We start from the raw sequence: 23,501 nt of genomic DNA, 5'->3' as shown, positions 1-23,501 counted from the left end.
AGATTGATAGAAGTCATTGCAGAACTGGTACATACCTGAATGCAAGCACCGGTTTTAAGTTTGCATAAGCTACAGACTAAAGCCCATCGACTTGGCGGAATGTGAGACACTTTTGTGATTGGTTCCATCCTTTCTGGGCAAGCAATGCTAACCTGCAAACAACAATAGTACAGGAAGCATTTATCAGGACAATTTAAAAAAAATTTAAAAAAATCAATCTACTTTTTAGTACATTAGTAAGAAAACAAATACCTCCAGTAAAATCAAACTACATTGCTACAGCATCTGGTAAACTGGCAAAGAAATGTGAGAAGCAGTGATGGAAAGCAGGGGCTTGAAGGAGTTGGAGGCTTGGGACCCTGCAGAGTCCAGCAGGTGGGAATGCACATAGAGCTTAGCCTATGGTTCAATATTAATCTTGATCCATCTTTCCACCACCACAAGTTTTGGATCATTCCAGTTTCATTACAACTATGTAAATCTATATTCCTTCACATTAATGAAATTCCTGATTTATAATCCATCTCCTTACATAGATTTGTGACTGTATAGCCCGTTTTATAAAGGCTCTAATCTTCTTTCATTGAGAGATTTAGGATACTTCGAAAGATAAAACATGGTTACACTCACTGAATTTGTAAGTCTACTTTAGCAGTGATTAAATTCTTTTTAACCAAGATAATAATGTAATTTTCTGAGAATTTCTGTAACTGGAAATTAAAAATTACTGTCCAGTGATCTGAAAACACACTTTGCACATACTGCATTAATTTAAATGATGTTCTCATTTCAGAACAATCACTATGTCACTATGCAACGTTGTGAAACCAGGTAAAGTACACAACAACTGTTGAAAATATTACACAGAACAGAGAAATTCAAATCACTCAACGAAAACCGTTGCTCTGTAGCTACACATTACACTGAGGATGTACATGCTATTTTATCAGGAAATAAGTCAAGTGTGTAAGTAAAAGAGAAGGAAAACTAAATAAGTAATAGTCCGTAAATTGTAGTGGCTTGCAACAGTAATGCTTCCATATAAGTCAGTCAGATGCTTGTAACATGGCTAAAAAGTGCTTACTACAATAAATAGAAGGAAAAGAATCCTATTCTTAGCAGTACATGACTTGGATGGTCCAATTTTTATAAATCATACAAACCTCATCAGAACATCATCTAGTATTAATTATTATCCCCTTAACTCAACATTAAGATTGGGCACAGTACAGGGTAAGGATAATGATGAGAAAGAATTTGTAAAAAAAAAAGGTACATAAATTAGTTTTACCTCTGGAATCCAGAGGGCACAGCTCACATGTGCCCACTTGGTCCCTGTTCTAGTAGCTTTCATGGCACCTCCTCTCTTTGGACACAGGAGACACTGAGGATGTATTCCCAGAACACAAGTGCGACACAACCAGCTGCCTTCGGGAACCTTTAAGATTCCGTAACATGCCTTGGGACAAAGGAAAATTCTCTCTGCTTCAGCATATAGGTGAGACATCAGAGGCTTACATCAATGACTATCATATTATTAAAAAACTACATTCTACAAATCTTATCCAAACACAACACTTTCTCTTGGATGTAATTAGTACCTCCTTATCAAACACACACAGACCAGAATGGACACAAATTAAATGTTAATTGTAATGGGGTGGGTGGCTTTCAGAGGCAAAGAGAGCAGCTGGGTACCCAACTACCACTGAAAGCCAATAAAAGGTAAGCACTAACTGTCCTTTGTATCTTTGATAATCTCTCCATAGAAAGCTAGGATTATAGTTCAAACAAAGTCAAGGGATGCAAAAGTTATGGTTCCCACAAATTATTTTCCCTTTTCTTTGTAAAATTTATGTTAAAATATACACATGTAAAACATGGTGCTGAAGGATCCTTACTATTCCATTTGTCTTTCTACAATGGTAGCTCTAGAAATTTAATAAAAAAAGTTACATGAAAAAAATAGCAATTTCCTGTGATTAATAATACCATTTACAATGGTTCCAGGTATACGTTTTGAAGGTCACTTAGGGTCATAACCCTCTCCCCCCAATCTTCACACCTTTGCTACAGCTGTTTGGCTGGAGACTGTTAGGATTACCACAGCAGTTCATAACTATGTTGATTGTATCCTGCCAACTGAAATTTTTTCTTCTAAATGGAGGCTTGCAATACTTTAAAAAATTGTAGAGTGCAGCAAAATTGTGGAAACAACTTAGAATCTTCTGTGTGTCCACCATTTCCAGCTCTGAGGAATGCATGGTTTGCAAAGTTTGAGAAATGGAAATAGAGATCCTCATTGATAAGGATACTCATTTTTAATATATATGTGCTGAAAGTCTCAAACTACTTGTTTCCACAAATGTCTGATTCCACGTGACTACTCTAAGGCCTTGTTTATTAACAGATGTTTGTCAGAAGTTTCCTACCATTCCTGCTTCAGAGTTAGCAATGTCGAAAGCCCTACTTTTAGATGGCCACTAGCTGCAGCCACGGTTTTAAAACTCAATTTATTAGAGATGTTCTGAGCAGCACTAGAGGATGCAGAGCTTAAAGAATCAGAAGCCCTGTCTACACTAGGGCCCGCAACACTACTGTCTGATTTTTTGTTTTTAATTTAAGTCTCCCTAATGCCAACCAACCCTAAGGATTCTAGTGCCTCAAGGCACTCAATAGACTTCACAGAGCTAGTGTTTCTAGACTAAAACAATACACATGTTGAAATCTCTAATTATAATCACAGAAACATCTGAAAATTCAAAGTTCACACAGCAACTCAGCTCATCTCAGGAATATCACACATATACTTAGGCATTAGAGAGAACATACAGTAACAAAATAATACCTGCAAGGATGCTGAGGTACAGTGGCTACGGAAAGTGAATTTTCCAATCTGAACTATTAAAGTTGTAGTAGACATTTTCCCCTTAGATAAAATCCAGATTTTTAAAATATTCCCTTATGAGAAAGTCTATCCTTATTGTTCTGCAAAAATGCATATTCTCATGCTGGCTTTTTGACTTCAAGACCTGAGTATCAAAATTAAGCATAAGAATACAAAGACGAGCAAAATGAGGAAGAAAAAATTCTTTCCTTGAGTCTGTCAAAATACTTATAACACCAAACAAAGTCAAAATTAATCTCTAAACACTGTAAACTTTAAAAAAAAATTAAGTGGCAAGGTTGAAAAATGTAACAGTACTTCTAAAAAAACCAACAGAGGGAGCTCTTGCCTAAGAAATGATTTAGCAAGTCAGCTTTTCATTTTTATGTGATATTTTAAGTTGGAATTGGAAAAGGTACAGAAACAGGCAACAAAAATTAGGGGTATGGAACAGCTTTCATATGAGGAGAGATTAATAAGACTGGGACTTTTCAGCTTGAAAAAGACACAGCTAAGGGGGGCACATGACAGAGGTCTTTAAAATCTTGACTGGTGTGGAAAAAGTAAATAAGGATGTGTTATTTACTCCTTATAAAACAAGAATTAGGGGTCACCAAATTAAATTAATAGGGAGGTTTAAAACAAACAAAAGGAAGCATTGCTTCACACAACGCACAGTCAATCTGCGGAACTCTTTGCCAGAGGATGTTGTGAAGTCCAAGACTGTAACAGGATTCAAAAAAGAACTAGGTACGTTCCTGGAGGTCCATCAATGGCTATTAGTATGGGTAGGGATGGTGACCCTAGCCTCTACTTGCCAGAAGCTGGGAATGGGTGAAAGGGGATGGATCACCTGATGATTACCTGTTCATTCCCTCTGGGGCACTTGGCATTGGCCACTGTCAGAAGACAGGATACTGGGCTAGATGGACCTTTGATCTGACCCAGTATCGCCATTCTTATATTAAGTTCACATGTAAATTTTTACTCCTACTACTACTCAGTTTACAAACTGAGTTAGTAGCTTATATCCAATTTCAAATTCCTTTGATTCAGCATTTTCTAGTTAATGGCTTCATTGCCTATTCTAGGAAGCCTAGACTAAGGGCCTGGCTATAATGGAAACTTCAAAGCGCTGCCACGGGAGCGCTTCGAAGTGCGAGTGTGGCCGTGCGCAAGTGCTGGGAGAGAGCTCCTGGGAATCCACCTCCACGAGGGGATTAGCTCAGAGCGCTGGAGCCTGTTCACACGAGCGCTTTGAAGTGCTCAGACTTGCCGTGCTCAAGGGGGTGATTTTTCACACCCCCTGCGCCAGCAACTTAGAGCGCTATCCAATGTACGTGCAGACAAGCCCAACGTGCGGGTCTATACTTAAAAAGCAGCACTGGCGCATCTGTAGCGCTTCACAGTGAAGGTGCGAGGAGTGCGCCACCAGGAGAGCATCTCCAAGCCACCTCCCCGGCAGGCAGTAGCTACGCTTGCTGTAGACAGAGCACTGTCTACACTGGGACTTAGGCTGATGTAACTGCATCGCTCAGGGGCGTGGATTCTTCACACCCCTTAGCGATGCAGTTATACCATTGTAAGTGCGTAGTAAGAAAAACTGACTTTTTGAAGAGTGGCTTCAGGGTTTTTTGTTAATGAAATAAATTAGAGAGAAACTACCCCAGTTACATCTTTTTGTGCTATCTAGACGGGTAGACGACAAAAGATGCTATATTACACCATTTGACTCTGTGAATGTGGTGACTAACAAAGTCAATGCATTCGCTCAGAGCTTTGCTAAATCAGAGTTACCAAAAATACTGGGGGAAAATTTGATAATGGTTACTATGCTAATCCAGCTAACACTAATGTCCAGCGCAACAAAGAATGATTTTAAGAGGCCTATGTAAGTTATGTTCACTGAGTGTTCAGTTATAATGGTCACAAAATAAGAGATGTCTTAGTCTAATTTCAAAAAGTTTACAGCATCATCTCTTCCAAAAAAAGACTCTAGAAATCAGAACCCTGCAGTCTGTTCTACGAGTAAGAATCCCTATACTCATGTGTTGCCCCACTGAACTCATCCAGTTGCAAGATCAAATTAATGTTTGCAATATCATAATAGGAAACATCCCTGGCTGACAGGTACTGGCCAGAAGCTTGCTAACACTTCTGAAAAATCAGTCCACGTACTTAGGTGCCTAAATTTGGTTTTAGATGCCCAGCTTTAGACAGGTTTCAGAGTGGTTCTGGCCCCAATTAACTGGCCAAACAAGGATGGAAAACCCCAGTCAGTTCCTTAACGAAGGCTCTATAATTCTTAGCATCTTTCTACCTTCAAAGCACCTTAAAATACTAATTCATCCTTACAGTATACCTGTGAAGTTGGCAAGTATCATCCCCGTTTTAAAGATGGGGAAAGAATTTGCGCTGGGCTACAGAAAGTGCTTGCCAGAGCTGGGATTAGACCTGCATTCCCCCTGTCCTCAGGCCACATCACTTTGATATTCACTGTGCTAGACAGCATAATCAAGTCTATTTGTAGGAATACAAAAGTCCACCTTCAAGCAGTTGCAGTCTCCATGTCTAGAAGATCTTAAAAGCCCTCCAAATTGCTATTTAAAGCTCATTCAGATTACACACCCACCAACAAAAACAATTTCAACATCTCTTCTAACACAAACCTGATGGACACAAACATTACACTTGTCACAAAACACCATATCATTCCCATCTTCACTGTCAGGGGACCGGCACACGTCACAGATCACATTTTCATCGTATTCTATGCCCAGCCCTTCCTCAGTCTCAATAGCATGGTTCATATTCTCATGACATTGCCGTTCCAGGACTTCTACTGTCTTCTCCATTGTGTTCTCATCAAGGGGCCCACATCCTGCAAGAGGAGAGGGGATTAGAATGCATACACCATCCATGAGTAAAGATAGGACACAGGAAAACACAAAAGAGAAATACACTTCTACCAACTAATAAAGGAAACCGAGCCCACATTTTCATCATTATGTAAATCCTGGCGCAAATATTTATTTACAAAATGTTTATTATCCACTAGTTACATGTGGTTTAATATAGTTTTGAAGTTAGCCAGTGAACTTTAACAAAATAATAAACAAACCAAATCTTTGAGTAAAAAGCTAAACTACAGTAACTTTTCTTTACGACCACAACTTAAGCAAATAGAGCAACATGCAGAAGAGAAACCGCTACAATGCCACGTGGTACAACGTGCTTTTCAAAAAGTCGTTTGCTCCCAAGAGTAATTTTCGATCAGAAAAAAAGTTTATATCTCGCTATAAAATCCCACAAAATATTCCAAAACCCAACACATCTAGTATACTGCCAGAGTGATTAGCATGATGGCAGGGAAAAATTCATTTTTAATAAAATGGTAAATGAATACGCTATCAAGCAGTGATGAAAGAATCTCCATATCACCCTGACTTCACAAACAAAACAAACCCAACCCACACACACACTTTGTCCACTCAGATTAAATGTAAATCCGCTGTAACGGAAGCCTGTTTTAAAAGGATCTGCAACACTAAAATCAGATTGTCACAACATCCTGAGTATTGTGTATTTAGAATGCAAGCTCCAGGAGGCAGAGACTGTCTGCCTCAAACTACAAGTCCACATTTTGTAGCTATACCGTGCATATTTATAAGGAATGAAAATACCAGCTTTTTTCTTGTGCACAAGGGGAATTTCAAGTTTTAGGGACTTAAATTGTTTCTAAGCCACTTGATATTTGTTTCGAGTCCACAAAAGCTGTACATAATCATGAAGGATATGAAGAAATGAGTTCTTAGCCTCAATTTGTAAATCTTTCAAATTAAGCTAATGTAGCAAATGACTTCTGTAAATGCTTTCTTGACGGAATGTCAGCATTCTAATGTTATGTTTCCCTAACATTTTTCTTTTAAACTCATCTCTACAAATACCCAAGACCACTTATTGAACTCTCAACTCAATTTTTAACAACTAAATTGTATTGTAAAATTACCCATTTCTGTAAGCTCCTCATTTAATTCTTGAAGCCAAAAGATATCCATGTCATCCAAGTCATAGCGACACACAGATTCTGCCAGTTCCAGAATATTGATGTAACCAGGTTCTGTGGGCTCTTGGCTGGAACAATGGATGTACTTCCTAGGTCGTGTATACAGTACTTCCTTCACCTTTTCTGCTACAACCCTAAATGCAAAATTAAGAGAAATGGCATGGTTAGCTATAGTTCTTTGGTTACAGCCCATTCCTGCAAGATGTTGCGTCTGGTATCAGGTGCAAAATGCCCTCCATTTCCACTGACTTCCACTGGCCCAATGACTGACAAGAGCGCCAGGGTGGTGTTTTTGCAATGAAAAAGTCTGTTCAGGAACTCTGTTAAGGTCACTAGCTGTCACGTGGAGTTTTGGTTCCTACTGACTGAGCCCTGACTCAGTGAACTAGAGGACTGATGATCAGAAAGTCTTTAGATCACACCGTATTGACCAGACAACTCATGTTTCAAGACTACTGTGTAAGTGTCACTTCCATACATGAAAAGTCCTAGAAGAAGAAAAAAAAAATTAATTCTGTATATGGAATAGTTTTCTAAATTATATAATAGGGTCTTAATTTAATTTGAAATCAAAATTAATTCTAGTTTTAAATTAAATTTTAAAAATGGACAAACATATGCCTTCAACTGGACCATTTTGGAATTGTTTATGAAGTTGCAGAAGACATTATGTACATAAAATTCCATACACCTTTGTTCAAGCCTTCTTCTAAACTGTAACTTGAAGTCTTCGTGACAATTAGATTCCTGATTGATAATCTAGCACAGGGGTCGGCAACCTACACTACGCGTGCCAAAGATGGCACACGAGCTGATTTTTAATGGCATGCTGCTGCCTGCCGGCAGCCAGGACCCCAGCAGGCAGCAGCATGCCATTAAAAATCCTGCCCGCCCCTCTCCGCCCCCATGGGAGCAGGGTGAATAAGTTTGGTCCTGGCAGCTGCTGCAGGGCAGGCAAGTTCCCCCCCCCCCCCCCGCACCTCTTCCCCCAGCATGCTGGGTTCCTGCCCCTCCTCCTCTCCCTCCCTGCAACCGATCAGCTGATGGCCCTTGCGAGGGAAGCGGAGCCGCAGCACGCTTGCTGCTCTGGAAAGGAGGCGAAGAAGGGACGGGGACATCCCCTCCAGCCCCCTGCCATGAGCCGCTCTGGGCAGGGGGCTGGGAGCACCCACTCCCAGCCCTCTGCCCTCACCCCGCACCCCCCCCCCCCATGCCCTGACTCCTGCACCCCCCTCACGCCGATTCTTGCACCCCTCACATTCCCACCCCACCCCTCACACCAAATGGGAGCTCCTGCATCACCACCCCCCACACACACTTCCACCTGCACCCCATGCGCCAAATGGGCGCTGTCCAGGTAAGCACTCCACACCCAAACCTCCTGCCCCAACCCTGAGCCCCCTCCCTCATTCTAGCTTCTGGACAGACCCTGTGCTCAGTGCACCCCACCCTCAGCTCAGTGCACAGAGAGAGAAAGAGAATGAGCTAGAACCAGGGAGAAGATAGATACCCACTCTATGTGGGCAGGGCTAGGATCCCAGACCGGCAGTGGGCTGAGCGGAGCAGACAGCCAGAACCCTGGCGGGCAGGGGCCGGCGGACAGAACCCCAGACTGGCAGTGGGCTGAGACGCTCAGCCCACTGCCAGTCTGGGGTCTCGGCCACTGGCCCTGCTCAGCCTGCTGCTGGTCTGGGGTTCTGGCTGCCAGCTGGGGTCCCAGCCGCAGGCCCCGCTCAGCCTGCTGCCGGCCTAGGTGAACGAAACCCCAGGCTGGCAGCAGGCCGGCAGCATAAGATCAGCATTTTAATTTAATTTTAAATGAAGCTTCTTAAACATTTTGAAAACCTTGTTTACTCTACATGCAACAATCGTTTAGTTATATAATATAGAGACCTTCTAAAAAGCGTTAAAATGTATTACTGGCACACGAAACCTTAAATTAAAGTGAATAAATGAAGACTTGGCACCCCAGTTCTGAAAGGTTGCTGACCCCTGATCGAGCAGGTAACTGGTCCTTTTCAACAGAATTTTGTCTGGCAATGGAAGGGGAAGAAAATAGATGCATGCTCCACATTTTGGATAAATAGTCCCTATTTACATTCATTTTCAAACGACACCTTATAGAAGCCAATGCTTATAGTATTATTTTGGGTGTGTAAGAAGAAATCTGTTGCCAAGTGGACACTGAAGGAGAAAGAACATAGCTAAAATAACCAGGTAACAAGGGAGAATGTTGACCTATGTGTCCTTTAGTCCCACCAGATGCTTCAGTAATGAAGCCCATTGCACCACTGTAAAGTGCCTTATGTGAAAGGAAAAGCTAATCTTAGACAAAAAGTCAGTTTCTCTCTGTATTTAGTGCAAGAGGGTCTACACATGAAAGGGCTGCAGTGGGAGACTGAACAGAATACTTCCGTATGTGAAATGCATGTGCTTTGTAGAATTAGGCAAACAAAGAAGAAAATTCTTGTGAAAGGAGGAGAGTACACTTATGTGGTAGTCTAGCAAGTCATCAAAATAGATATTTGGGTTATTTCTCTGAACTTTGATGACCCACAATTCTTACTGGGCAATGTGAGTTACCAGTGTTAGAATAAAGTACTGTTTTCCTGCCCTGTCTTCCTCCCCCTTTTCCTTTGTTGCCTCTCCTCCTCGATTAGCTGTCTCTTTTCCTCTTCCTCCTTTTTCTAGAAACTGCTATGGTATAGTAGCTCAGTTACGAGTGGGTTATTTGGTTTTTTTTTACATTTCTGTACTCACAAAAGCCCTAGCTAAATACAGTTATATCGAGATAAATATGTTGTCAAAGGCACTTGTTTAGCTCAGGAACAAGTATAAACTATTACCAGAAAAAGCATTTTTCTGGTAGTATAGACCACGCCTACACTAGGAGGATTTGCCAGCACAGCTATACTGGCAAATCTTTACTTGTGTAGACCTGGCATTGATGTTTTCATCCATCCCTGCTTAAAAAAAACAAAAAAAAAAAAAGCATCACACATTAAACAAACACTGTTGTGTAAGAAGAGTTTATCCTTTCCTAATCTTCTGGGGTTTCAGTACTGAAACCACTGCACTTCCGTATAGTAAGCAGCTATCTTGAGAAGAGGGTTGGTGGCAAGAAAGAAGTTTGGCAACAACTAAACTACACAGAAGTTGTGACAACTCTACTCAGCCTGAGGAACTGAGCAGACAGATGGATGAAATTTAACTAAGCAGTAAGACCATGCATAATACAGAACAAGAAATATTTCTTACTGATGGATTCTGAATTAACTGATTTTCATAATACTTCAGGAAAGAGATTATATTCAGCATGTTGCAAGAGTTAAAACAAAACAGCATTAGGACGCTCAACTGTGGTGCATTAAAATGAAATTATGGTCAAAAACCTAAATTTAGGTACCTAAAAGTAGGATTTTCGAAAGTGCTTAAGTGACTTGAGAACACAAGTCCTAACTTCGGTGGAACTTGTGCTCTTAAATTACTTAGGCTATTTTGAAAATCTCACCCACTGGTGCTTAAAACATTGAAAATTTTGAACTATGTCAAAATTCACTTATTTTTGCATACCTGCTTCTCAAATATTACATTCCATTTGGAATGAGCAGTTCAAATGAGCAGTTGAACCAACTGATTGCATACTGTATTATTGTACTACAAAAGTATATTGAGTAAGGTCTTATGAAAGCTTGTAATGTTCTGAACGTGATGGTCATTATGAGATATGTATACAAACGATGGTTATGAATCTATGTATTTATGTATACCAAAACCGTGTTCAATCTGTACAACAACTTCAACTACACTTCACAGCAGGGCAGCGAGCAGTCAAGCAGGTAGGGGCCCCTCCCAAGCAAGGTCTTTACTTGAATCCTGTTTCATGTAAGCAGTCCACTGTCCAACCCAGAAAAAAAGACATATGATGTACCATTAGACTTTATGAGGAGACATCCCACCCACAGGATACCAAGTCAAGAGGGGATTCCCCCATCCTGAATAACCACGAGTAAGGCTATGAGTTGTCACAGAGGTCACAGATTCCATGATTTGTGACTTCTGTGACTTCAGGGCTCCAGCTGTCCACCTCCATGGGTCGGGGGGCTATGGCTTCCATGAATTCTTGTTTATTGTCCACGACCTGTCCATGACTTTTCCTAAAAATAACCCAACAAAATCTTAACCTGAACCATAAAGTCACTGTGGTCAAAGAGAAAAAAGAAAAAGCCTTTTAAAAGCAGGCTTAAAACGGAGAGTTTTTAATCCAGAAACTGAGAGATAGTCTAAGTGGGAGGCTGTCCATGAATGCTGGAGGTACGCTGGGAAGCTGTTAAAAGGCAATACATAACTTGTATTAGAAAGAGGGTTTTATCTAAAAGGGAAGAGTAAAGCCTGAGATTGCATCTTTATGTTCACTTTCCCATACTATTTTATCTCTGAATAGGTGTTGTTTTCTATTAACTACACTGTTGGTTTATTTATACCTCAAATAGGTCTCTGGTGTGCAAACTATACAGAGTGTATATGCCAAAGAAAGCTGGTATCTTGGGGAGGGGGTCTAGTTTCATGCCTTTGGGGATGACAAATCAGAGGGGACCTATCCAATTGTCTGGTACTTAAAAATTCAAGGAGGATGGATTTGGGGAGACTTGAGACTGCAAGTATCACCTTGCAAGGATAGTTAGGCTGCAAAAGCAGGGTGAGATTTTCTGCTTGTGAGTTGGCTACTGGTGTTGGAGATCTGAACCATAGAGATACTGCGAAAAAGCCCCAAGATTACAGGGCAGGTGGTGACAGAACCCCTTACTGGTCTGGGTGATCCGCAAAGTGTCAGTCACCACATTTCAAAAAGGGAAAAAAGTGGTTAGAGGTCTTCTTGGAGGGGCTCACAAATGATTAGCAACTCTGAAGACTGGAATTATTTAAGCCCCAAAGTCAAAGAGGCTCTGCTAGTGCACAGAGGTCCACCAATGCATAACTAATGCCCTTGATCCTGCAATTAAACTGGAAAATGTAAAATAGAAGGTAAATGTAATAGAAGTGGTAGAGTGTTTAGGAGACTGAATAGCATTTCCATCCATCCATCCATCCACACACACACACACACACACACACACACACACACACACACATCAACTGTAATATATTTATTTTACAGTGAAAATTTCCAGCCTCTTATGTCAGGGCAGAAACAGGTTACATGCCCCCAAAAAATGATTCTGGGAGGTTCTTACCTTCCTCTGAAGCTTTGACAGATATCAGTCACTGTTGGAGACTACACCCCATCCGAGGAGGATTAAGTGTTCGCTGCATTATTACAATTCATATTGTCCTGTTTTTATGAGTAGATTTATGGAATATAACCAGTGCAACAGAATACCGTTTTCTATTTGGAATTTTATTTGGTCACAATAAGTTAGATGACTGTTTTACGCAGTGCACCAAATGCTCAAAGAAAGCATTTTTGTTTTTTAGTTTGATCCTAGTTCTGAGTACTGCATGTTTGCTTTCTTCCTTCAGTTCAGATCTGCCTATTCTCTCCCAGCCTCAAGTACCACTGACTTTGACTCCAAATTGGAAATATTTTAATTTTAAAAGATTTTTGGACTTGGGAGACAGTTGTACCACAGGTTTAAGTATACTAAGCAAGCAATCAAGCAAGCGTTAGCTGCAATTAGATTGTAAATCCTTTGAGACAGACTCATTTTATGTTTTGTCCATTCAATGTTTAAGTACATTCAATGTTTAAGACCAATTACCTGAGAGAAGGCTGTGGAATCGTGTCGGGACTAGCTGGGACCTGAACACCCTTTTCCCATTCTTGTTTCCATGTGTCCGCAAAGAGGTAATATTCATCAGGGTTAACATGGTGAGAGTCTGGAAGTTTCATGGCACTAATGAGGTCCTTCCGGAACACCTGCAAAGAAAACCCAGATATCCTATTTGAGAGAAGGCAGGTGTATTAAAGGGAGTCTTAATCATTCTCCCTTTCCCTAACACAATAACCAACCTGTTAACACATTTAATGTGGTCAATTATTAGTCAAGTATTCTTAAAACAGGCTTTCTAAACTGGGGCTATGGGTTGAAAAATTACACACACCCTTTGTTCACTGTCTCACAGTAGAAGCTACATGTCCTTCCCTACTCCTGCTCCCTCCCCTCAGACAAGAGCCTTTCTGCCTACTGAGGCCTCCCGAATTCCACTGAGCACCAGGAGATCCCACCCTCACCAGACTGGGAGCCTCACATTGCTAGTCCATCTCCTCCGAGACATTAATCCCATTTCTTCACAGAAAAACCACTGTGGACTTTATAGTAGGGCTGTCAAGCGATAAAAAAAAAAAAAAATCACACCGTGATTAATCGTGCAATTAATCACACTGTTAAACAATAGAATACCATTTATTTAAATATTTTTGGATGTTTTCTACATTTTCAAATATATAGATTTCAATTACAACACAGAATACAAAGGGTATAGTGTTCACTTAATAAATATAAATAAATATACTTAATAAAAATAAATATAAAGTATTTGCACCGTAAAAAAAAATAGTATTTTTCAGTTCATTTAATACAAGTACTGTCATGCAATGTCTATCATGAAAGTTTAACTTACAAATGTAGAATTATGTACCAAAAAAGTGCATTCAAAAATAAAACTTATTTCAGAGTCTGCAAGTCCACTCAGTCCTACTTCTTGTTTGTCTGAGCAATTGGCTGAACAAGTTTGTTCACATTTGAAGGAGATAATGTTGCCCACTTCTTGTTTGCAAGGTCACCTGAAAGTGAGCACAGACTCTCTCATGGCACTGTTGTAGCCGGTGTTCCAAGATATTTATGTGCCAGATGTGCTAACGATTCATATATGTCCCGTTATGCTTCAACTACCATTCCAGAGGACATGCATCCATGCTGACGACGGGTTTTGCTCAATAACAGTCCAAAGCAGTGTGAACCGATGCATGTTCATTTTCATGATCCGAGTCGGATGCCACTAGCAGAAGGTTGATTTTCTTTTTTGGAGGTTTGGATTCTGTGGTTTCTGCATCAGAGTGTTGCTTTTTTTAAGAATTCTGAAAGCATGCTCCACACCTCATCCCTCTCAGATTTTGGAAGGCACTTCAGATTCTTAAATCTTGGGTCGAGTGCTGTAGCTATATTTAGAAATCTCACATTGGTACCTTCTTTGCGTTTTTGTCAAAACTGAAGTGAAAATGTTCTTAAAACTAACATGTGCTGGGTCATCATCCGAGACTGCTGTAACATGCAATATATGGCAGAATGCAGGTAAAACAGTGCAGGGGGACATACAATTCTCCCCCAAGCAGTTCAGTCACAAATTTAATTAATGCATTTTTTTTTTTTTTTTGAACAAGAGTCATCAGCATGGAACCATGTCCTCTGGAATCGCGGCCGAAGCATGAAGGGGCATATGAACGTTTAGCATATCTGGCACGTAAATACCTTGCAATGCTGGCTACAAAAGTGCCATGCAAATGCCTGTTCTCACTTTCTGGTGACACTGTAAATAAGAAGAGGGCAACATTATCTCCTGTACATGTAAACAAAGTTGTTTGTCTTAGCAATTGGCTGAACAAGTAGTAGGACTGAGTGGACTTGTAGGCTCTGAAGTTTTACACTGTTTTGTTTTTGAGTGCACTTATGTAACAAAAAAAATCTACATTTGTAAGTTGCACTTTCATGACAAAAAGACTGCACTACAGTACTTGTATGAGGTGAATTGAAAAATTTTTGTTAATCATTTTTACAGTACAAATATTTGTAATCAAAAATAATATACACTTTGATTTCAATTACAACACAGAATACAATATATATATGAAAATGCAGAAAAACATCCAATATGTAGTATATTTCAATTGGTATTCTGTTGTTGAACAGTGCGATTAAAACGGCAATTAAAACTGCAATTAATAAGTCATGATTAATTTTTGAGTTAATCGCAAGAGTTAACTGCGATTAATTGACAGCCCTACTTTATACCCATTTCCTCTATCTCCCTGCTGCTCGCTCCAGACTGAAGGAGTGGTTAATTACCAGCAACTAGGGGAGGCAGAGTGCAGGTAATCATTCCCAGCAGAAGTGAAATAGGCTCACTCAGAACCCTAGGCAAAAGTCCCTACTCACCACTGCCTCGGTGGCCACAGACACTCTTCTCCTACCTCAGCCTCCCCAACACCCTCCAGACACTGGTCTGTCCTTCGGAGGGTGACCAGATGTCCCGATTTTATAAGGACAGTCCCGATATTTGGGGCTTTTTCTTATGTAAACACCTATTACCCCCCACCCCGGTTCCTGTTTTTCACGCTTGCTATCTGGTCACCCTAGTCCTTAGTGTATAAGACACTGAAGCTAGACAGTATCTTAAGGATTAAAGATAAACTAAACTGAAGACTTTACAATGCTCAATATTATATTCAAGATTCTATGTGTCTTATGACAGCAACCATACAATCCTATTTTGGTATTATTCAGTACAAGCCATATAATGCAATACATGCTCTCTAAAAAAAATTGAACACTGAGCAATCACTAAGTTCTTTTAGCACTGATATGGTTTAAAAAAGGAATTAAGTTTCTTAAAACCAAACACAATGTTGTTTTAATGGAATAACCTCCAGAGACTGCCTCCTCTAGTTTGTCTCTTCAAAAAGGTAGGTACACACAACTTAGCAGAGTGGTTTAAGTGAAGGGCACATTTACAGTTTGCATTAGATAGAAGTTAACAAATGCACTGGTAAACTATGAACATATTTATACAATGAGCAAAAACAGTTACCATGGCTTGTTTCAAAGAAACTGGCCTCAGGTGGATGTCATGGCTGATCATGCTCAACAAAACGAAGAAACCCTGTAAGCCAAAAATGATCTAATGGGCAAACAATCAACAGAAGGGAAAATTATCTCTGATGGATTATCTCTTGGTACCACTGAGATAATGTCAGATAAAAACAGTAATTAGAGGTTTCAGATTCACAGCTCCTTTTATCCTCTCTTCAATCTGATGGCATTAGCCATTTTAAGATGGGTTTAGAATCCTCTTCAGAATTTTATTGGCCTGCACCCTCAGTGTGAAACAGACTTTGAAAGCTGTGTGGGATGGTACAGCTAAACTTGATTTTTTTGCAAACTCATTGTAAAAGGAATCTGAGCATTTCTAACCTTGGGCCTACCGGAAAAAGCGTAACCACCAATTTTTTTCTAAAGCACGTGATCTAGCAAACTTTAAATATGTTTAAACTGGGTCTAGTTACTAAAACTCCATTTTAAATCATTCAGGCAGACAATTTCATTATTATACAAGCATACGTTTGTTAATTATTTTAAAAGGAACACAATCATGTCTGTCTTATTAAGATAGGCTGCCGGTAATCTGGGGCAGAGATAGCAGCTTATTTTATACATGAAGGAGCGCATACTAAACAGAATCTTAACAAAAATAAACTATGACAGACCCCATAGTCTCCACCACCTAATGTCCTTATATTCGAGCACTCAGTTTACAGAAGTCTTCTGTTGTAAGATTCCTCAAGTAACCTTTAGTAGCTAATTACTACCTAACGTAAAACTTTGGAGAAGTAATTTATAACCAATTAGATCACTGGCCCCAGACAAGTTAATAAAGCTTGCCCTAGCTATACCATTGTTGATTAGAAGCATACTGACAACAACTAGCTCTGAAGATTCCCTATGCTGGAGCAAGAACACTGCAGGGAAACTGAAATCTGTTGAAACACCCAATTTTTCTAAGCAGTGTAATATAATAAATAAAAAAGTATTTTATTCCAATTCAAACCCACATGACTTCCATCTTTACTGTGGAAGACGACTCAGGAAAAAGAAGTTTAAGAAATACTAACATGGCACACTTCTGAAGAGTCCCGGAAAAACTCAACAATATATTAAAAAAGAGCAGTTACTGGCTTAGATATTTGAGAAGACACAATTTAATGTTATCTGAGGCAGTGCTTTACACACCACCACCTTGTAAATACTGGCTGAAACTAAAACCACAGAAGACTTCATATCAAAACAGAGTGATTACTAGTACTAGAAGTGAAAGCGCTATTAGAGAAGTTAGTATTCTCACAGCATGGCTTTAAGGTGAGTTCATCTCATCATCCATTATATATGTGAGTTGTGTCATCTATATTTTTAGAACGTAAGTCCCTTGGGACCTGGACTATTTTTTTTCCTTTGTTGCACTGCACCAACCACGTGGTCTGTGCTCAGCAATATTAAGTACTCTGCTTCAGACACCAAAATAGATTTACAGTAGAGGTATCACTAGTGGCCAATCAATCAGATGTAATAGTTAGGCATATAGAGGCTCTAAAGCAGGGGTAGTCAACAGGCAAACCGTGGGCCAAATCTGCGCCACCAGACACTTTTGAACGGACACGGAAATATTTTTATTTATCATTACTTTCTCTGGAGTCTGGACCTTCACTATACTTTGACCAAGAAATTTAGACCTTGACAAAAAATTAATGAACTACCCCTGCTCTAAATCACAAGGAACCCAACACCTGACCAAAGTTTCCTCGGTACACAGTTTTCTTCCATAGTTACAGAAATGCTGTAACCTAGCTTTTCTTTCAGAGATCTTACCATTGTTACACAGCCATCTATAGTTCTGTCCATCAGCCACAAACCTGGTTTTTCACCTTTGACCAAACAGTCTCTTCCAACAGTTAAAAGCTCTTGCTCAGAGAAAAAAAAAAATGTATTGAATATTAATCACCTTACAGTTCTTTGCCACTACAAGACCTGGTGCAAGTAGGAGAATTTACTTATTAATTCAGTTAAGTTATTTTCAGCATTTGTCCTCAATGCTGTCACTATGCCAAACAGATCTGGCAAAGAATGGACTCTTTCAAAAGGGAACAGTGTCTGGAAATCTAGTTTTCCTTGAGTTGCATGTATTTTGGAGCAATCTTAAAATTCCCCCTCATTGGCCAGATCTTTGGAGTAGTGATTCCAAGGAATTGCCTGAGTCATCCCAAAGGGCTGCAAGTTTACCAAAAATCACTTTAGATCCTAAAATATGAAGTCTGTAGAAAAAGAGACCTCAAAGTCACTTGCACATGTAACCTCTATGCACATTTAAGATGCAAGCTAATCTGAAGATAGTACAGTAGCTGCATGTGAGAGTCAAATAATTTCAATATGGTCCTGATACAAAGCAGAGACTTTAAATACATGATTATATGACAATCTAGAATCCTGAAGATGAAACATATCAGTAAGACAGGAAGTTGGGAATGTTTATTATTGCGACATTTACAGGACACAATTACTTTTAAAATATAATATAATTTAATATAAATATTCAGGTATGTCTTAAACAAATCCAGTGTCCTCATGTAACTTTAAAAAGGCAACTTCATATAGTTATTGAAATCTGTATGGAAATGGAGTACTTACAAATAAAAGGACGTTCTCCTTATTTCTTAGGTTAAGCACATGCTGAATTCTAATTGCCTACTCACTATCCATACCCTACAACACAGCTATCAGAACTTGTCTACACAGAGCAGCAATGGCACTACTGGTGTGATTTCTAAAGCACACTAATGTGTGCCATGCACTAACTGGTCTTTGTAGACCCTGCTGTTATGCATTAAAGTTCCCTAGTGTACTTCTAATGTAGTACTGTTAACAGTTTGAAACAGTACTAAGTTAAAACATGCTACAAAACTTTTAACGAGCCCCAGCAGGACCTACACGGATCAGTTATGTACAACAGATGAGAATGTGCTTTAGAAGTCACACCCCCGTAGTGCACATTACCCCATGATGTAGACAAGCCCTTAGTATTAGTCCCCCTCCTCACCCATTTACCTCACGCACACAAAACCAGTTACTAAGGTTCCGTAACTGTTCTTCTAGATGTGTTGCTCACGTCCATTTCAATATAGGTGTGTGCTCACCCCAAGCACCGCCACCAAAAAGTTTTTCCCCTCAGTGGTATCTGTCAGGTCGGCTCTGGTGTCCCCATGGCGTCAGTATAAAGCTGCCTACCGACCTGTCACCTCCTCAGTTCCTTCTTGCTGGCTAACTCCGCCAGACGGGCTGGTAGCAGGGCAGGGAGGTTGGAATGGACATGTGCACCACATCTTGAAGAACAGTTATGGAAGTTTACTAACCTTTTTTAATTTGAGTGTTTGCTCATGTCCATTCCAATGTAGGTGACTCCCAAACAGTTGCGGCGGTGGAGGGTTCAGAGTTCATTGGCATGCTGATTGTAATACCGCTCAGCCAAAACCCACGTCGTGTCTAGTATGCTGGGTGATGGCATAATGAGATGCCAAGGTATGGACTGACTACCACATTCCGCTCTACAGATGTCCTGGATAGGAACTTGAGCTACGAATGCAGCCGAAGATGCTTGAGCCCTGGCAGAATGCACCATTAGGGCAGGAGGACCTTTGCGGGGTCGTAGCATGTGAGGACACAGGAAGTGATCCACAATGAGATTCTCTGGCAGAGACTGAAAGGCCTTTCATCCTGTCTGCAATGACCACAAAAAGCTGTGTAGATTTTCAAAATGATTTAGTCCTTTCTATATAGAAGGCTAGTGCACATCTGACATCCAGCGAATGGAGTCTCTGTTCCTCTCTATTGGCATGTGACTTTGGATAGAAGACCAGAAGGAAGATATCCTGGTTACTGGGTGTGGTCACAATAGAATCTTGATCTTGAAGACGACTGTATGAGGCAGCTCCAACGCAAGAGCTAGGATTCCTGAGACCCTTCTGACAGAAGTAATGGCCACTAGGAAGGCTACCTTCAAGGACAGGTAGAGCAGAAAACCACATTGCCAGTGGTTCAAATGGGGTGTCCTGTCAGCCACACCAAACATTGAGTGATCCTGGGCTGTGGCCCAGGAAGGAGCAGAACTGAAGACACTTCCTGTTGTGCCGCATCACAAACAGATTTATGTGGGGAGTCCCCCACTTCTGGAAGGGGCGTTTCACAATGTCTGGACCATTTATGGTGGCTGGAGAAGGATCTGCTGAGGTTCTGTGACCCCAGCAGATAGAAGGCCCTAAGGTGGATCGAGTGGGCTATGCAGAATTCCCACAAGCAGTGCCCTGTGCCCCCACCGCCTGCTTATATAAAACATTGCTGTTGTCTGTGAGGACTGATACAACCTTGTCCTCCAAGTGGTTTTGAAATGCCTGGCAGACTAGGCGAACCACCCTGAGCTCCCTGACATAGATGTGTAGCAAGAGCTCCTCTGGAGACCAGAGGTATTGAGTTCTGAGGGGCCCTAAATGAGCTCCCCAGCCCATCACTGAAGCATCTGTGACAAGACACCCTGACAGATGGGGTCTCAAGAAAGGGACTCCATCACACACTGCCAACGGGTCCAGCCACCAAAGGGAAGCGATCACTGATGGGGGAAGCGTGACTACTGTGTCCAAGTGGTGTCAGCCCACTGCATGTACCAACGCCAACCAAGCCTGAAGAGATCTGAGCCATAGTCTTGCATGTTGGACAACATAGATGCATGATGCCTTATGGCCCACGAGCTTTAAGCAGTGATTGGGTGGTTCCTGAGGCTTTCTGCAAGTGCCCCATTCAGTTAGAACTGGGCTTCTAGGAAGAAAACTCTGGCTTGGACCGAGTCAAGGATTGCCCCAATAAATTCTATCCTTTGAACTGGGGAGAGGGTAGACTTCTGGGTATTTATTAACAGGCCTAAGTCCTGGAAAGTTGACTGTATTAACTTTACATCTATCTCTACCTGGGCTTTGGTCCGACCTCTGATCAGCCGGTCGTTGCAGTATCAGTATGGGTGGACCTGAACCTCTTGTTTCCTCAGGAAGGTCGCAACGCCTGCCATGCACTTTGTGAACACCCGCTGACAGGCCAAACGGGAGCACTGCAAACTGGTAGTGCACATGGTATTAGCAGGAGTGTTGTAAGGAAGACACGAGAAGTAATTCTTCTGTTCTAGTCCGTGCTGATTAAGCCTCAACTAGAGTACCGTATACAGTTCTGGGTGCCACATTTCAGGAAAGATGTGGATAAATCTGAGAAAGTCCAGAGAAGAGCAATAAAAATGATTAAAGGTCTAGAAAACAGGACCTAACAGGGAAAATTGAAAAAATTGGTTTGGTTTACCTGGAGAAGAAAAGAGAGGGGACATAACAGTTTTCAAGCACAGTAACTCCTCTCTTAACGTCGTAGTTATGTTCTTGAAAAATGTGACTAAGTGAAACAACGTTAAGTGAATCCAATTTCCCTATAAGAATTAATGTAAATAGGGAGGGTTAGGTTCTAATTTTTTTTCCCCACAAGATAAAAGACATTATGTACTGTGGCAAGATGGCCGATTTTAGTTTGGTGGGTCCTGTGCTTTTCTTGGTGGGGCACTCAGATGCCACCCTTTGCCCCTGCTCTTGGGTGCCGAGGGCCCCGCTACTAGCCTGGGAAGGTGGTAGAGGAAGGAAGTGGGGGAGGGGGTCTGGGTTTGCTCTTCGCTCCGAGTCCCAGCCCCTCTCAATCCCTGTAGGTTTCTTACCCTCTTCCCCCTTAGGTGGGGTTACCCCTGGCCCTTAGATGCTGGGGGGAAGAGAATCTCCCTTACTCCAATTCTCAGGTTTTCCAAATCTCTCAATGCGCCTCCAAGCTCCAGTCCTTTCTCCTTCCTCCTCCTCCTCTGCCTGACGCAGGGGGTTTTTATTAGGTTCCTAACAGGGCCTTAATTGACTGCAGGTGCTCCAATTAACCTGCAACCACCTTCCCTAGTCTACAGGGAACTACGCCTTAATTAGCCTTGAGCTTATATATCTAGCACTCTCCCACTGCTCCCTGGCCTTCCTGTATCACAGTACACATACAGAATAAGTTTAAAACAAACAAATTTAATACTGTACTCAGTAATGATTATTGTGAAGCTTGGCTGAGGTGGTGGAGTCAGGAGGTGAATGAGGGTGGATCGTCCAGCTGCTTCTCTTGCTGTTCTTTCCAAAGTGCAGGGGGATGCTCAACCTCCAGCTCTGCCCAGGCCTGCCCCCACTCCACCCCTTCCCTCAAGATCCCACCCCCACCTCACTTCTTCCCACCCCTGCTCCACCCCCTCCCCCTGAGCACGCCACATCCTCGCTCCTCTCCCCTCCCCCCCAAGCCTCCTGATCACCATGAAAGAGCTGATTGCTGCGGGTGGGAGTCATGGGGATGCAGGGAGGAGTCCGAGGTAATGTGGGCCCACGCCAGATAGAAGTGGGAATAAACAGTCCACAAAAACTGGGGAATCTGGATCCATACTTCAGCCTAGTAAATTGCCCAGGCATCCCATCAAAAGGCCTGCTTGGACCCCGCCAAGTGTCTGGGGGAGCAGGAAGCAGGCATGGACGCAGACAAGGACAAGGGCGGAGGTCTCCTAAAACCCCTACTCTTCCTCCTACTGTAGTCCTGCCGGGCAGGAGGCAGGAAGAACCGAGCAGATGGCTGAGGGTTATAGTGCTTCCTCGAGGGAGCCAGTGTATGCAGTCTGACTCCTGGACCTAACCTTTCCTAAGCAGAAGGGTTGAAGGCACAGGTCAGAAGAGGAAGAAAACATTTCAGAACAACTTCTAGAATGTGCTCTCTGTAAAAACTAGATCCTGCGTTTACTAAGCAAGAAACTAAGACAAATTGACAAAAAATGCTGTTTTACTGGGTAAACAGGAGCACTACCTTCCTACCAAAAAACCCAAAAGTAACAACAAGAAAACATTCAATAAATAGCTTCCTGTGGTCATGTCTCATTAATGGACTAGCTTTTGTAAAGCATGTCCCTAACTGTTATTCTAGTTAAGCACGTCCCTAACTGAAAGAAAGGGCAAGCTCAGAATCATGTAGTATTTTTATTTATTTTAGTAAAGAAAATATACAGAATATTCTAACCAGAGACACAAATACGAGTCAACTCAACTGGAAACAGAAGTAGCTGCTATGCTGATGTGGTTTTTCAAGGAGCCATTTTACTAGACAAAAACAACCAACCAACAACAAAAATCTACATTAGAAAGTGTCAGCTAGAAGACTGGGGAAAACAAGGCTGTGTTTATGCTCCACTAACATGCGCTTTCATAACACTTCACATGCTCAAATCACAGTACACACTTTGTTGTATATTCTCCATATAGATGAGAACTATAGAATTCCTCCCATCTTTTCTGCTAACCTTGCCTTTTCATTAGCCTGTCCTTCTCACAAAGCTGCTCCACAACCATGGTCTGTGATCCCTTGTATCTGGCTAGTCACCCTAGGTAGCCTTATAGGAATGAGTTCTCCAGTATCACTATAGGGAAAAGCCACAACGCAGCTCTGCAAGTGCTTCAGCAGCCCCCAGTTTAGTGGTTCATTTGATATTCTATGCATGAAACAAAGATTACAATATAGCATAACATCCTGAAAGGTTGCTTAATGCCAAAGGCAAATCTATGCCTTTTATTCTTAAATAGACAAATTCTTGTCTTGCCTAACTACTGAAGGTAATAAACACAGTTGTCTGCCTCTTAAGTCT

General features: G+C 41.4%; 1 protein-coding gene across 6 annotated transcripts in view; it reads right to left on the bottom strand.

Moving 5' to 3' along the window:
* JADE3 (jade family PHD finger 3) overlaps nucleotides 1-23,501 on the bottom strand; it is an 84,326-nt gene that overhangs the window by 7,756 nt on the left and 53,069 nt on the right. For 2 of the 6 annotated variants that reach the window (XM_073353379.1, XM_073353368.1), the window contains 6 exons: nucleotides 15,759-15,830; nucleotides 12,713-12,870; nucleotides 6,897-7,087; nucleotides 5,557-5,768; nucleotides 1,292-1,459; nucleotides 36-152 (listed from right to left, as the gene is read on the bottom strand). In XM_073353379.1, coding sequence (XP_073209480.1) covers nucleotides 36-152; nucleotides 1,292-1,459; nucleotides 5,557-5,768; nucleotides 6,897-7,087; nucleotides 12,713-12,870; nucleotides 15,759-15,830 — 918 coding nt within the window. Of the gene's footprint in view, nucleotides 1-35; nucleotides 153-1,291; nucleotides 1,460-5,556; nucleotides 5,769-6,896; nucleotides 7,088-12,712; nucleotides 12,871-15,758; nucleotides 15,849-17,590; nucleotides 22,012-23,501 lie in introns of those variants that run through there. The other 4 variants (XM_073353394.1, XM_073353405.1, XM_073353416.1 and 1 more) reach the window with 4 other exon arrangements.

This window comes from Lepidochelys kempii, chromosome 1, assembly GCF_965140265.1.
Source record: "Lepidochelys kempii isolate rLepKem1 chromosome 1, rLepKem1.hap2, whole genome shotgun sequence".
In the NCBI taxonomy this organism is placed as follows: Eukaryota; Metazoa; Chordata; order Testudines; family Cheloniidae; genus Lepidochelys; species Lepidochelys kempii.
This window is presented reverse-complemented; position numbering and strand designations above follow the sequence as displayed.